This window comes from Geotrypetes seraphini, chromosome 8 (genome assembly GCF_902459505.1).
Source record: "Geotrypetes seraphini chromosome 8, aGeoSer1.1, whole genome shotgun sequence".
Taxonomy (NCBI): domain Eukaryota; kingdom Metazoa; phylum Chordata; class Amphibia; order Gymnophiona; family Dermophiidae; genus Geotrypetes; species Geotrypetes seraphini.
This window is the reverse complement of record NC_047091.1, coordinates 93602539-93619020: the sequence shown is the minus strand read 5'-3', so window position 1 is coordinate 93619020 and position 16482 is coordinate 93602539. Positions and strand designations below refer to the sequence as shown.

The window sequence follows — 16482 nt, the reverse complement described above, 5'->3', positions numbered from 1 at the left end:
TAGCCCAGGAGGCCAAAAACTTCAAGCCCTTCTTTAGATACGTGAAAGGGAAAAAACCTGCAAAAGAGGCAGTGGGACCCCTGGACGACCAGGGAAGAAAAGGGTACGTCAAGGAAGATAAACAAATCGCAGACAAACTAAATTCCTTCTTTGCGTCCGTCTTTACGAAGGAGGACACCTCAACAATACCTGAAGCGGAGAAAGTGTTTGCAGGAGAAATAGAAGACAGCCTCACCACAGTTGAAGTGGACTTAGACCAGATATACTATCAGATCGACAAACTTAAAAGCGACAAATCCCCTGGACCGGATGGGATTCATCCGAGAGTCTTAAAGGAATTGAAGGTTGAAATCGGAGAGTTATTGCAAAAACTTGCAAACCTGACAATCAGAACTGGACAGATACCGGACGACTGGAGGATAGCGAACGTCACCCCAATTTTCAAAAAAGGATCGAGAGGGGAACCGGGCAACTATAGACCTGTGAGTCTTACGTCTGTCCCTGGCAAGATGGTTGAAGCACTGATCAAGGATAGCATAGTCCGGCACTTGGACGCATATGACTTAATGAAACCCAGTCAACATGGATTCAGGAAAGGGAAATCATGTTTGACTAATTTACTCCAATTTTTTGAGACCGTGAACGAGCAAATCGATAGTGGGAAGCCGGTGGACATAATATATTTGGACTTCCAGAAAGCGTTTGACAAAGTTCCACACGAAAGACTTCTCAGGAAACTACATAGCCATGGCATAGAGGGGGATATACAAAGATGGATAGGCAAATGGCTGGAAAACCGAAAGCAGAGAGTGGGCATAAATGGGAAGTTCTCCGACTGGGAGAAAGTGACTAGTGGTGTGCCCCAGGGCTCGGTACTTGGGCCGATCCTTTTTAATATTTATATCAATGACCTAGAGGAAGGAACATCCAGTGAGATCATCAAGTTTGCAGACGATACAAAACTATGCCGGGCAATCAGATCGCAGGATGATAGCGAGAAACTCCAGAGCGACTTGTGTCAGTTAGAAACATGGGCGGAGAAATGGCAGATGAAATTCAATGTGGAGAAATGCAAGGTAATGCATTTAGGCAATAAAAATAAGGAATACGAGTATACAATGTCAGGTGCAACTCTGGGGAAGAGTGAACAAGAAAAGGACCTGGGTGTGCTGATAGACAGAACCCTGAAGCCGTCGGCACAATGCGCGGCAGCGGCAAAGAAGGCAAATAGAATGTTGGGCATGATAAAGAAAGGAATCTCGAGTAGATCGGAGAAAGTTATAATGCCGCTTTATAGGGCAATGGTCAGACCACACTTGGAATACTGCGTCCAACATTGGTCTCCCTACCTAAAGAAGGATATAAAACTGCTGGAGAGGGTGCAGAGACGAGCAACAAAACTGGTGAAGGGTATGGAGAAACTGGAATACGAGGACAGACTTATAACACTAGGATTGTTCTCCCTTGAGAAAAGGAGACTGCGTGGGGATATGATCGAGACCTTCAAAATACTGAAAGGAATCGACAAAATAGAGCAGAGAAGATTATTTACATTGTCCAATTTGACACGGACTAGAGGACATGTAATGAAGCTAAGGGGGGACAGGTTCAGGACTAATGTCAGGAAGTTCTGCTTCACTCAGAGAGTGGTTGACACCTGGAATGCTCTCCCAGAGGAGATTATTGCGGAATCTACCGTCCTAGGCTTCAAGAGCAAACTAGATGCATATCTCCTTAAGAGAGGCATATAAGGATATGGTGGAATATAAATTACGCCAGGTGTACACCTGGCAGGGCCTCCGCGTGTGCGGATCGCCGGACTTGATGGACCGAAGGTCTGATCCGGAGAAGGCAGTTCTTATGTTCTTATGTTCTTATGCTTCATCTCTGCTGGATCTTAACTGTCTTGGGTCCTCAGAAAATGCAGCGTCAAACTCCTTTGATAATTTCTTTATTTCCAAAAAAATGAACAGTCTGAAAAAAAACCCAAACAAATAGCATTTGTGTTCAATAATTTTTATTGGTATTTAAAGAAAAGTCATACATATGTAATCACAATACAATTCAACATAGGTCATTTGTATGAAAAAAAAAGAAATAGAAAACAACAACCAAAAACCCAATCCCTTCACCCCAAACCCCCCTACACTAAACAAACAACATTAACATCAAATTAGTGATTAAAATTATAAATGATAATTGATACTTTCATAAATACATCAGAAAAGACACTAAGGGGCTCATAATAAGAATAAAAAAGTCTAAAAAGTGGCCTAAATGGGTACTTGGACGATCAAAAAGCCTGATCGTCCAAATACCCATAACCATAGCTGGTTTTAGATGTATCTAAAACCAGCTTAGGCCTTTCCCCTGCCTCTAAACGCATAGAACGAAAAGAGGTGTTTTTAGAGAAGGGGAAAGGGCGGGAAGTGGGCAGGAGGTGGGCCAACCTAGCCAATCTCTCCTGCCGCGATCCATCACCCCCCCCCCCCCCGACAAGATTGGGCAGGAAAGAGCTCAACCCCTTCTGCCCCAACGCAACCCCGCAATCGGCTGGGGCAGGAGGGAGCCCAAGCCCTCCGCCCCGGAGATCCCCCCAACTCAATAGGGGCAAGAGGAAGCCCAAGCCCTTCTGCCCCAGCAATTCCTCTGACTCAGTTGGGGCAGGAGGGAGCCCAAGTCCTCCTGCCCCGGAGACCTCCCCAACTCGATCGGGGCAGGAAGGAGCCCAAGCCCTCCTGCCCCGGAGACCCCCCTACTTCCCACCCCCACTAAGATATGGGCAGGAGGGAACCCAGGCCTGCCCCGATGCAGCCCCCCATGACCCTCCCCAAACTGGGCCAATTTCGGTTGGCCCAGGCGCCTAAGGCCCCTCCTGTGGGCAGGTCTTAAGGCGCTTGGCCCAATCAGGCCCTATGGCTCGCCATTCTGAGGATGGTGGGCCTGCTGGATGGATGGGCTTGGGACCCGTCCGTCTGTCTAACTTTTTTTTTAAGGTAAAGGGGTGTTTCGGGTGTGGTGGGTGGTGTTGCGGGGTCGGTGGGTGGGAGGGGTGTTCAGCTGGCCGATCGGGAGATCTGGGGGCGGTCGTGGGGAGGGTTGCATCAGGGCTTGAGGGCCTGGGATCTCTCCTGCCCATATCCTAGTGGGGGTGGGGGGTAAGGGGGGTCTTTGGGGCAGGAGGGCTTCAGCTCCCTCCTGCCCCGATCTAGTCGGGGAGGTCTCCGGGGCAGGAGGGCTTGGGCTCCCTACTGCCCCGATCGAGTTGGGTGGGGGGGGTGATGGATCGCAGCAGGAGAGATTGGCTATCTCTCTTGCTGTGATAGCGATCTGAAGTGCCGCGGTTGGCGGCACTTTGGGATCATATTTGCAGCAGGGGAGATGAGCCATCTCTCCTTCCGCCATCGTTGCTGGGGTGGGGGTGTGGGTGGATTTTGTAACTGGTGTTCTTTTTGACAGACACTAGTTACAGAATTCAGCTTTTAGGCGAAGAACTGGCTCTTCCTTCGCCTAAAAGCTCTTGTGTTTGGCATTTGGGACTTAGGCTTTTTTTGGGGTTCATTATATGTGGTAAGTGTAGACATAGTGGTGGTCTGGGCGTTTAAACAGCTGAACATAGAGGCAGGCCATTATTAAAAAAAAACAACAAAAAAACACAAATCCTTTTGGACGTTTGTTTTCTTTTTTTGAGAATGGACATTTTCCCTGCTTCTACTTTTAATGTTTAGGGCCTTAGGCCAAAGGGGACTTAGACTTTTTTTTTATTATGCCCCTCTACGGATGTACACCATTATCAGACCAATCATTAACAGGCGCGTGGCTATAATATTCCAATGGCTCCCATACTTTAGTAAATTTTTTTAGAGGTTTGAATCTCTCTGCAGCAACATGCTCATACTTGGCAGTTTTATAAACAGTGTTCCACCAAGTTATGTATTCCACCCTAGAAGCATCCTTCCAGTGTTGCAAGATTATTTTGAAGGCCAAATTACGGTAATCGAAATTCTTAGTAATTTTGATTGATTATCAGATACTGACTGCTGAAGCCCAAAACGATATATTTGTTTGAGCGATTTTTTGTTTCAAGCTTTGAGAATGCTTGATTTCCTTTGGTTTTATATTCTGTTTGTATTGCTGATTTGTGTTTCTTTCTGGCCTATTTTGTTCCTCACCTAGATTTGTGGATAGGCGGGTTATAAATCATTTTAAACAAATCAATAAAAATATCAACAGTTCTTCAAATAACAAAACTAATATTTTTCAGCAAACCACGTCAAGTCCCAGGAGAGTAAGATCCAGCAGATAAGTGCATTAGTTTTGAGAGTTCACAGTTTAAATGTAATGAAGCGCTGTTTGATTTGGGCGTTTATAAACGCGCTATGATTGAGAGAAGTCGAGGCAAATGAAGTGGGGTGTAACTCCATTTAGGGTCTCAAGTTTATACCTCTGAGCACTTTTCGAAGATTACAAATTCAGTAATTATTTAAGCATTGCTGGTTTTTCTATAATTGCATTCAAAACTAGGCACCATTTGTAGAATCACACCTAGCAGTGCCTACATCAAGTTAGGCACCAGTTGCTGTGTCTTAACTTAGGTGCTGGTATATTAGGCCAGGGTTTTATTGGCCTAATATACTGGTGCCTAACTCAATCCATGCCGAAACTCTGCCCCTAACCAGGGTTGGTTTTGGGGGTGGGTGTTGGGGGGAAAAACAGGGCATCTGTCCATGGCCCTACAGTTCCAGGGAGCCCTGTGTCCCGACACCTTTCCCTCAGCACACCCAATGCAGATGTCCTGCAAGTTTCCTTCTGTTCACTAGCCTACGTCAATCGTTGCCAGCAGAGACACTGCAGCGATTGAAAAGAGCTGCCCCAGTGCCTCTGTCTTCCCCATGATACATCCTGCCTCCTCAGATGCAACTTCCTATTCTGCTCGGGAAGGATGCATCACATGGAAGACAGGGGCCCCGGGGCAGCTCTTTTCAATTGCTGCAGTGTCTCTGCTGGCAGCGATTGAGGTAGGTTAGAGCAGTGGTTCCCAATGTGTGGATCCTATCCTGGATCACTGTGAATAGCAACAGCCCACTGATTCCTAAGGGCAGACTTGTGACCTTTGGCTAGGCCGTGCCCCACCTTCGAGAAAATAGGAAGTTGCATTGAGGAGGTGGGCATGGCCTAGCCAAAAGTTGTGAGTTTCCCTGTAGGAATCGTTGGGCTGTTGCTACCAGCGGTGATCCAGGCCAGTGAGAGGACTGAATGGGAGAGGTGGTAATGGCTCAGGGGCAGAAGTCAGGAGGGCTGCTTGGCAAAGATCGGTTGAGGAATAAGGGTTGGCTGCTAGACCCGGGGGGCAGGGGATGAGAGAGAAGTGTGTTGCTGGATTGGAAGAGGGGGAGGTATTGCACTGCTGGCCCTAAGGAGAGGGAAGGGGTACTGATGACCCTGGGAACTGGGTACTGCTGAGCAGCATGCCGGAACTTCTCTCGCATGCTCAAAGCATGTGTAAGAAGTCCCACCATGCTACTCAGAGCCAGAAACAAGAAGTAGGGGGCGGTGGCAGTCCATTTATTTGACTGGTGAGGCTTAGCATCCCCAGTAGCAAAGTAAAAGGGAGTTCAGGAGAGGGCCTAAGCCCAAATCTTAGGAAACAGTTGTTAAAGTATAAACAACAAAAAAAAAAAAGTGGGGAAGGGACACAGTCAATCAACTTCAGGGACAATCAATTTATTTGAACAATATAAATTAATGATACATATATAACATATACATAGAACAAAGCAGGCATAACAAGGAATCTTTCAATCCTTTTTTACTGGACTCCAACACGGTCTGTGTTTCGGCTAAGGTAGCCTTCTTCAGGGGTGTATTAATGAAGCCCAGTAGATGGCGCCAGAATACAAATAATGAAACCAAAAGGAATACTTTCGATGTCTAGTTAGGAGCCTGCTGAATGATATTCAGCAGCAACAACTTTCAGTTCACAGTGTTCTTCAAAATTGCATTTTTAAGACACCATGTCAGGCAGCAGTTCTGTGTATGGATTATAGAATGCTATCAGTTACATGCCTGGCAGCAGTTTGGCATGAACGTTTCCACCAGCCTTTAAGCTAGCATAAGTGCCTGCACCAAAAGTTAGATGCACAATTGTGGACTTATACTCTAGAATTTGCACTTAGTATGCATCATCCCAGCACCTTAGATACACTATAGCAGTATTCTTCAATGAAAGGCCCGGGGGTCAATGGTGACCCCTGGTGACCTCTGGGATGTCCCCCCCCCCACCATTGACTATGGGATTTTTGTTCTACTCTGTCTCTATACGGGCTCAGGACAGAAAGGGAAAGTGTATGGGGGAACGGCCCATGCTTGAAGGACAAGGCATTCTCGATATACAAAAGAGAATGCATTTGGAACAGTGGCATAGTGAGGGTGTGTGGTGTCTGGGGTGGTGGTGGCGCCCCTCCCCCCACCCTCTTCTCTGCCCTCCCTGCTCCATCCTGAACCTCCTGCTGCACGCGCGCACCCTTCCCTTCCCCAATACCTCTTTAATTTTCCCAGTGCGAGCAACATTATGAACTTGCTGCCTGCGTCATGTCAGCTCTCCCTCTGATGTCACTTCTTAGTCGTGGGACTCAAAAGTGGCATCAGAGACAACTGATGCCAACGCATGCAGCAAGTTTGTAATGCTGCTCGTGCTGAGAGAATTAAAGAGGTAAGAGGGAAGGGAAGGAGTGCACATATGTGGTGGGATGGGGGGGAGTGTAGGAAGGAGCGGGGGTGAGAAAGGAGGACAGGTTCCGGTACCCTAACCAATGTGGCGCCCGGGGCAGACCACCCCTTCATACTACACCACTGATTTGGAAATTTTCACAACCTTGAGACTATCCCCCAAGAAAGTTTGAAGGTGGGGTGATGAGGATGGATTTCACTGCCACACACGTGTCAGCAGTGTCGTGGTGCTGCATTGGGAAGATGTTTGGTGGCTCTCCTTCAGCTCAGCTGAATATTCCAACAAAAGATCACATCAGTAAGCTCACTTTTATATCCACGTTATTAACACCTTCATAAAAACCTAATAGACTTTCCTTTTGCTAAATCCATGTTGGTTTTACCCCATTAAACAATATCTATCCATAAGGATACTTGGACAGTAACTTCTGTTTTTTAAGAATTGTTTCTGCCATTTTGCCTGCTACCAACTTTAGGCTCACTAGTTTGTTGTTTGCTGGATCCTCCCTGGAGCTCTTATATTTAGCCAGGTATTGCAGAGAATTTTAATTATAGGTTACAGATTACTAGTCATTTTTAGTTCTTTTAGAACTCTGGGGTGAATATCCTCCGGTACTGGTGATTTATTACTCTTTAGTTTGCCATTCTGCTCTATTACATCTTTCTGGTTTACCATGATTTGCTTGAACTCCTCTGAAATCATTATCAAAGAATGATTTGGGTGTAGATATCTTCCCAGCATCCTCCTCAGTAAAGACTGCATTTTGCAAAATTGTTAGGTATTTTTTTTATTATGCATTCAATGAGTTGCTTTGCATAATTTTGCATCATAGTCCCATTAACTAAGGGCTTAATGCTGAAACCTATTTTCTGATTCAATCTTCAATGAAATATGAGAACTGTCATGCTGGTTAAAAATAGTTTGATCTTTATTGGAGGTCCATCGTTATTCCCCATTTCTTCATTTCAATTGAAAATTGCTTCCATTATTATGAGTGCATAAAAACTAATGTGCTTAACCCCACAAAAGGGGTAATTTTATAAGTGCCTTGAGTATGTAAACCAACAATTTACATATTCAGGCAGATTCTTGTATATTTGCCTAGAGCAAATGTACTTAAAAATAGGCACTCCCATAAAAATGTGTGGCAAAGTGGTTAGAGCTACAGCCTCAGTACCCAGAGGTTGTGTGTAGGAATGACACGGTGGCTGTTACCCGTGGCTAGCTGCCGAAATGGGGGTGGGGGGGGTGAGTGGTTGCAGGTATGAGGACAAGGCCCCGTGGAGCAGTGAATAGCCTTGTCCCTGCAGTTAAGGGAGGGAACAATCACCGATAACGTGCGGCCCCTCCCTCCCTCCTTCCTACCTACCGGCTGCATCTATCTATCTATCTATCTCCCTCCCCCTTACCTTCAGGCGTGTTTTAACTTTACAGAGTAACTTGTTCAAGCCACCGGAGCCTGCCTAAAGTCACATGCATCTGTGGGCGGAAGTTGTGTCAGAGGCAAAGCTTCCACCCACAGACGCTCGCGACTTCAGGCAGGCTCTGGAAGCTTGAACAAATTACTCTGTAAAGTTAAAATGCGCCAAGAAGGTAAGGAGGGAGATGCTTGGACCGTGTGAGGGGTGCTGAAGGGTGGTGGAAAGGAACAGACACTGAAGGGGAGTGGCGAGAGGGAAAGATGGTGATGGAAAGGAAAGGAACAGACGCTGAAAGGAAATGGGGAAGAGAGAGAGGGGAGAAGACACTGAAGGGAAATTTGAAAGACAGAGTGAGGAGAAGACGCTGGAGGGAAATGTGAAAGACAGAGATGCCAGACTATGGGGGGAGTGGAGGGAAGAAGATGAGTGCCAGACCAATTGGGGGGGGGGGGTGGTCATGGGGACAGGGCGAGGGCAGTCGCAGGGACAGGGCAGTGATGGGGACAAATTTTTTCCCCGTGTCATTCTCTTGTTGTGTATTCAAACCCCACACTGCTCCTTGTGACCCTGGGCAAGTCACTTAATCCTCCATTACCTCAGGTCATTCCTTCTCTTAAAATTATTAACACTCGAAGGCAATTCATTTTTACTGTAACAGCACCACAGACTTGGAATTCACTCCCACTTTATTTAAGAGAAGAGAAAAATTTGGAAAAATTTAAAAGCCAACTTAAGAGCTTTCTTTTTAAAGATGCGTTCAATACCTAATCGAAACGTTAATTGCTCTTTTATCATTTGCTCTTTTATCATTTTTGGATCTTCAATTATTTATTTGTCCTCCCATTCCTTTTGTGTTTTACCTTAACTGTTGATTCTTTCCTATCAAACATTGTATTTCCTCCCCTTGTGTCCTATTGTTTGCTTGTTCTTATATTATTTACCTTGTTTTAATTAGTTTATTTTTGATGATTTTATACCCTTGTTAACGTTACCCTTTATTTTATGTACATTTTAGAATATTATGTGTACATCGCTTATTATGTGTACATCGCTTAGTAATTGTAATAGGCGATTAATCAAATAACAAATAAACTTGAAACTTGATAAATTGTGAGCAGTGGCATAGCAAGGATGAGGGATGGTGGCACCCCTCCTCTGCCCTCCCACTCCCATCTGCTCCTTCCCTGCCCTCTGCTGCCGCATGCCCCTTCCCTTCCACTGTACCTCTTTAACATTTCCGGTGCGAGCAGCAACCCCATCCTGCACCAACGTTGGCTCTTCCTCTGACTTCACTTCCTAGGCACTGATCCAGGAAATGACATCAGAGGAAGAGCTGATGCTGGTGCGAGCAGCAGGTTGGGTTTACTGCTCTTGCTGGGAATGTTAAAGAGGTACGGGGAAGGGGCATGTGTGTGTGGTAGTGGGGGGGGGGGAAGAAGCAGGGAGGAAGAGAGGAAGACAGGTGCCTGTACCCTCACCAAGATGGCGTCTGGTGTGGACAGCCCCTCTACCCCCATCTTATTATGCCACTGATTGTGAGCCCACCAGGACAGATAGGAAAAATGCTTGAAGTACCTGTGTGTAAACCACTTTGAGTGTGGTTGTAAAAATACAAAAAGGCAGTATACAATAGTGCTGCCCGATTCAGGAAAAAAAATTTCGATTCGATTCAATTCAGCCTATTGAATCGATTTTTCGATTTGATTCAATTTTCCTAGCCAATTGAGTGGTTTTGTCCAAACATCCTGGTGGGTTTATTTTATAGCCTCTTCACCCCCTTTGCCCTCTCCTACCCACACTGGTCCTGTGGTGTAAACAAAATAAACAAACAAAAATACTTTTCCTCTCTACTAAATCCTAGCTCACGTTTGCGGTCCAACACCAGCTCTGGAAGGATACACATTTCAAATCTGACATACTGTAATCACAAAACAGAAAATAAAATTATTTTTCCTACCTTTTGTTGTCTGGTCATTTTTCAAATCTTGTTGTTCCCATGTTGGTCTGGTTGTCTTCTAATCAGGATCTCCTTCTTTCTCTGTACTAACCATCCATCTTCCATCTCTGTCCTCCCCTTCTGTTTCCCTTTCCTCCCCTGGAGGTCTGGCATCTTTCCTTTTTTTAATTTCCACTGCAGCGATGGGCCCCACCATCAACAGATTCACCATCTCTCCTTTTCTCATCTACCCTTTCATCCAGCAGCTCTCTTCTGTGTCCCTATTCTCCCCTCCAGTACTGTCCCCCTTGTGTCCCTGTTCCTATGCTCCCTCCATGCTCAGCATCTTATCTCTCCCCATATCCAGCTTCTTCTTTCTCTCTTCCTTACCTCCTATATCCCCTTCCTCAGGTATAGGCTTTCTCCTACTATCTCTCCTGCCATCCTTCACCCTGCCCTCCTACTTTGGAGCAGTATCTATCCCTCTTGAATCCTTCCCCTTGTGGTCTTGCATTTCTCTCTCTCTCTCCCTCTCTCCATTAGTCCAGCACTTCTCCTCTGCTTTCCTCATCCTCTTTTTGGTTTGGTCTCTCTCTTCCCTTCACTTCACCCCAGGTCTGGCATCTCCCTTCCCTTCTCTTACTCCTTCCTGCTCCTCCCTCTGCACAGGCCTACTTCCCCACCGCCAAAGGAACTCTTCCGCCTCCTCCCTTTGCACAGGCCTGCCTCCCTGCCCTGAAGGCCTGCTCCCCGCCATGAAGACCTGTTCCCCCCACGAAGGCCTGCTCCCCCCAGAAGGTTTGCTCCCTCCCCTGCCGCGAAGGCACTTTCTCTCTTCCTCCCTGCTGCGAAGGCCTGCTCCCCCCCACCGCGAAGGCCTGTTCCCCTCCGCCGCGAAGGCCTGCTTCCCCCTGCTGCGAAGGCACTCTTTCTACGCTGCAAACGAACGCCTGCTCCCCCCGCAAGCCTGCACCTTCTCCACTCTTACCTACTTAAGGCTAATAGGGTAGCCTGCAGTCTCGCTGGTGTTATAGCGATCCCTGCAGCTGCCCGTGGTCCTCAGCGGCACATTCTCTCTGCCGCAATCCTGCCCCTGAAGTCAGAGCAGGGTTAGGACGTAGCAGAGAGAAAAGTGTGGAATAACTTGTATTTTTCATGGCTCCACATTATTCTCCTCTTGTTTGGGCTGAGAACCTTTCAGCAGCCCCTCATGTGCAATGCTGGATAACACATGGATAGTTAACTCAATATTCAGAAGTTATCTGATTGTGTGTTGCCACATAAAGATAGGACTGTATTTTATGCAGTTCCAATTTTGTGGTTATCCTGGTCGGTTAAATGCTGAACCAGCCAAGTGCGAATTCCACCCCAGAATGTCTCCAAAATAACCAGTTTTCATGTAGACACTACCCTCTAATCTTTGGCAGCGATAACCAGTTAAATACTACTGAACATAAGAACATAAGAAACGCCTTCGCTGGATCAGACCTAGGTCCATCTAGTCCGGCGATCCGCACATGCGGAGGCCCAGTTAGGTGCTCCTTATTGGAGACCCAGATTTCCCGTATCCCCCAATGTGATTTGCAAGAAGGTGTGAATCCAACTTGCGCTTGAAACCCAGAACAGTAGTCTCTGCCACAACCTCCTCTGGGAGAGCATTCCAAGCACCCACCACTCGTTGTGTGAAACAGAACTTCCCGACATTTGTCCTGAACCTGCTGCCGCTCAGTTTCAGGCTATGACCTCTTGTCCATGTCACATCTGAAAATGTAAGTAATGCTGTTTCCTGGTCAATTTTATCAAATCCTTTTAATATTTTAAAAGTCTCTATCAAATCTCCTCGCAGTCTTCTCTTTTTGAGGGTGAACAGTCCCAGTTTTCTGAGGCGTTCTTTGTAGCTCAAATTCTCCATACCTCTGACAAGTTTCGTAGCAGATAGCCCCAAAGAAGAAATGTAACCATTCAGCAGCTGTTTCTAGCTGGTTAAATCATTTAGAATATTGACCAGATTAACACAAATGTACATGTTGTCTTTATAATCCATTATGTAGGTCAAAACAATTCTTTCATTATGGGGGGATCAACGCATACGATATACTAGATTTCAAAATGCGAAACTGATAGTTGATGCCCTGTTTATTTCAAAGATAAGCTTTCCATTTCATACACTAGTATAAAAAATAATTGGAAGACACACTTCTTAGAATATAAAAAATGAAAAAGGACAGCTGATGATTCATGGTAAAAAGTTTATCTTTGGTGTTACAGTAGTTCACTGGGATAGTCACCTCTATGGAACTAATTGTTTCAGAAAACTGAGCCCTGAGTAGGTAGATAGAGAAGAAAAGCCTGAGGCTGTTTCACGGTGTGTTCTGCTCTCAGGAATTTTCAGAGAGACACCCTGAGAGTTCTGCTGAAAAAGCTTCAGAAACTCACCAGGACACATTTCTGAACTGATAACAGATCACGGACAGAGGACAATAACTTATCAAAGCTATTCAAATAAGACAAATTATTTTTGATCTCAGTCATAAACCTGCTTTCCTATTTTTAATTACTTGATTCCCTTTTAGAAATACCTGGTGTGGATGATAAAACATACCCCGCTCTCTGTTCTAATGCAGCAGAGCACGCTAAAGACTAAAGACTGCTAAGCAGTTCCTGTGAGTTTTAGGGTTGTTTTTTTTTTTAGCATCAGCAAACAATTTAATGGTTAAAAAAATACATTAAATTATACACAACTTGTCCTTCAAAAAAGTATCTATCATAATAAAATGCTAAGCGCGCATGCGCACTCCTACCTGCGGGATCCGTAGGTCCCTGGCCAGCAGGAGTGCGCATGCGCGCTTAGCTGTGCCAGTGGCCGGCAGAGAAATTGTAAAGCGCGGGCCTCCCTGCTCTCCAGCAATCGGTGGGTCCGTGATCCGTATCTCCGTGCAGTACACCGAGCATGTGGCATTTTCCGTGCGGCGGTTTCCCCAGCGATAACTGTGTTTTCCATGTGGCGGTTTCCCATGATAAAAAAGGAGACTGTGGCAGTGGAGGTTTTCACGCCTCATTTTCCCCAGCTGACAAAAGGAGCCTACAGCGAGCCCTGCCCCAACTGCCTCCGAAAGCAAGGGACACTTCGCAGATAGGGAGGAAGCCGAAGAAGTCAGCTGTTTGCCTGGCGTCGAAGGCACCAACATTGAAGAAAAAGTATTCGCAGCCCTAGCAACCGCCATGTGAGGAGCACACGAGGGAAGCAAAAATAACTGCCGGCTTCCACACACGAACCCCTGACAATTACTGATTTAGAAGGGTTTTTTTTTTTTTTTTTTTTTTTAAAGCAGTTTGCTGGGCAGGAAAAAATACTTGCGGTTTGTTTTGGGTGAAGGGTGTGTGCTGGGGAAGCTGTAAACTATCATGCATTGATTTAGGTAAAGGGCCCAGGGAGCAATCTTGCTTTCCTTTGGGGGGGGGGGAGAAGGGCTACTGCTGGACAGGGAAGGGGTGTTGCTGGATAAAGAGGAGGTAAAAGGAAGGGAGAAGGCTACTGCTGGACAGGGAGAGCAGGGAAGGGGTGCTGCTGGACATTGGTGAGAGACAGAAAGAAAGAAAGACAGACAGATGGGGCCAGGGAGAAAGAAAGAAAGAAAGGCCTAAGTCTACACATCTATTCTAGCACCCGTTAATGTAACGGGCTAAAAAACTAGTAATAAATAAGTTTTTAAAACCAATTCTAACTACACAGCTGCAATCAACAATGGTGCAATTCATTTACAGTAAGCATGCTAGGGAAAACATTTAATGATGTAATTAAGACCCCTTCCCTTAAAAGAAACTTCTGCTCTTTGCTCTGTTACAAATGAAGGTAGTGTCAGATTGAAATTCTGCTGCCCTATGTGAGATGTTGCGATAAACAGCATTGAGGTGATCAAAAGGAAAACATTCAGCACAGAAAAGGTGATCACCAATGATGTTTTTCCTCTACGCTCTGAAGAGTTAGATTTTACTTCTTAGCTTGAATCTCTGAGAAACAGGCAGTTGTGCTTTCTCTAAAGAGGAAAATAAAACACACTAATTTCTCTATAAAGCCACTACAGACTATCTCCCTGAATATTATTAAAACAGAAAAAGCGTGAGGTATTTAAAATTAACAAACCAAAGTGGAACGGATTCATGTTTTGTCCTCTGTGTAGAAACGCCAAAAATGAGAACTGACTGTACTGACAACTAGTGCACAGAGAGTGGAAAGGATTTATAAAGAGTATGCTCAGAAAAGTGAAACTCTGAAGAGAGAGTGACAACCCTCTCTTGGGGTAAGAGTTTACCGTCCAGTCATTGCATAATTGATTCAAAAAATCACTCTCTGAGAACTAGTAAAGGTAATAAAAACTAATTTTAAATCTTGTAATTTCTAAACACAGTCCAGGTTCAAAAAAATTTTTGAGATATAAAATATAATAAATCTCATTGGATTTTTGATGATGCACTTATCTTATAAAGATAAACTTGTTATAGGGGTCTCGGGTCTCAACAAGTTTATCTTTATAAGATAAGTGCATCATCAAAAATCCAATGAGATTTATTATATTTTATATCTCAAAAATTTTTTTGAACCTGGACTGTGTTTAGAAATTACAAGATTTAAAATTAGTTTTTATTACCTTTACTAGTTCTCAGAGAGTGATTTTTTGAATCAATTATGCAATGACTGGACGGTAAACTCTTACCCCAAGAGAGGGTTGTCACTCTCTCTTCAGAGTTTCACTTTTCTGAGCATACTCTTTATAAATCCTTTCCACTCTCTGTGCACTAGTTGTCAGTACAGTCAGTTCTCATTTTTGGCTATTATACACACTTTGGCTGACTTTTTGCATAATCTTTCCCTGTGTATACTGTGAACTCTGTGTAGAAACGGCAGTAAGCTGCAATCTTCATCGGAGAATTCAATGTGACCCAAATAGCCTCCAGCCCCCCCATTTGTATGATATGTATATGTATATGTGTGTATATATATATATATAAAAGAAAAGTGCTGATCAGACATTGCCGACAATCAAAATGCTGCAGAACTCTGCTGCCACAATGCAAAAAAACCACAAACATTTAAAATGCTGAGTATTACCAAAATCTAAGGTGTAACACTTCCAGGTCAACAAAATACAGGCCAGATTGCAGAATCCACAGGACATTTGAAACACGTAATATAACTCTGGGATAGTAGATTTTATCATATGCCTTTTGGCCTTCTTGCCAATTACTAAAACGCAAAAGGACTGAGAAACATTTACTGGTTTCTGTTGGTATCAGACACCTTCAGTAAGAACCCAAACCAGGCCCCTGACTAAACCAGGCTGGAGAAAAGGTTCCGATTATAGTAAAGAGTTCTGCCAACATTAAATTATTTAAGAAGCATTAGAGAGGGTGGGGAAAGCTTACTTTTATTTCTTTATAACCAAGTGGAAAAGTTAGCTCTTAAAAAAACTCTAAAAAACTACATAGTTCAACCAAACGTTTTGCAAACCCTTCTCCCTAAGTACCTTAACTTTTAATGCAGATCAATTAATTTAACAATTTAATTATCTTTATCGCATTTACATTTCTGGATAAATACATAGCAAAGAAACTGTTACAGTTTTCAAAAGGAAGGCACATATTTAAGATCCCATCTTGGATACTCTGGATTCCTAGGAATCGGCATAATGAAACTCAAGTGTATCGTTGCCATATGGCTCCAGAAAAAGGAGGATGTATTGAGACATCTGTGTTTTACATCCATTAAAAGCAATCTGTCCTCCTTTTTCTGAAGCCATATGGTAACCCTACTCAAGTGGCACATCTCCATATGCCTTTTTGTGGAGGGGAGGGGGATGACATGCTTGGCTGCTATCCCTGTGAACTCTACACAGCTAGGGCTACCAGACGTCTGGATTTTCCCGGACATGTCATCTTTTTGAGGACATATCTGGGGGTCTGGACAGCTTTTCAAAACCCTAGACTATATCTGGGTTTTGAAAAGCCTCCTGAAATTGCGTTGGGCAGTAGGGAAGTCGGGGGGGGGGGGGGGGGGGGATTAGGTCCATTACAGGGCACAGATGGGCGGAACAGGGCAGGCCCTGGGGGCGGGTCTAGGGGGTCCAGATTTTCTGAATGGAAAATCTGGCAACTTTATACACAGCCATATTATGTGTAATAGAGAACTTTCTTCTTGCTTCCATGAGATAGTTCATTTACTAAATGAGATGTGAACCAGAGAATGTTTATTGTTTCCTGGTCAGGTACAATCCCAGCATCATGTAACCTAGCCTCGCCCCCCCCCCAAAAAAAAAACAAACAAACCCAAACAAACAAACCCAACAACCAAAAAATGAATTAGTTCTATAATGTTTGATGTGACAGCATGCTATCAT

At 44.7% G+C, this 16482-nt stretch overlaps 1 protein-coding gene across 1 annotated transcript in view; it reads left to right on the top strand.

Moving 5' to 3' along the window:
* Positions 1 to 6918: 6918 nt before the first annotated feature.
* Positions 6919 to 16482, top strand: part of LOC117365488 (pneumococcal serine-rich repeat protein-like) — a 42085-nt gene continuing 32521 nt past the window's right edge. The window contains exon 1 of the mRNA XM_033955964.1: positions 6919 to 7027. Coding sequence (XP_033811855.1) covers positions 6919 to 7027 — 109 coding nt within the window. The remainder of the gene's footprint in view (positions 7028 to 16482) is intronic.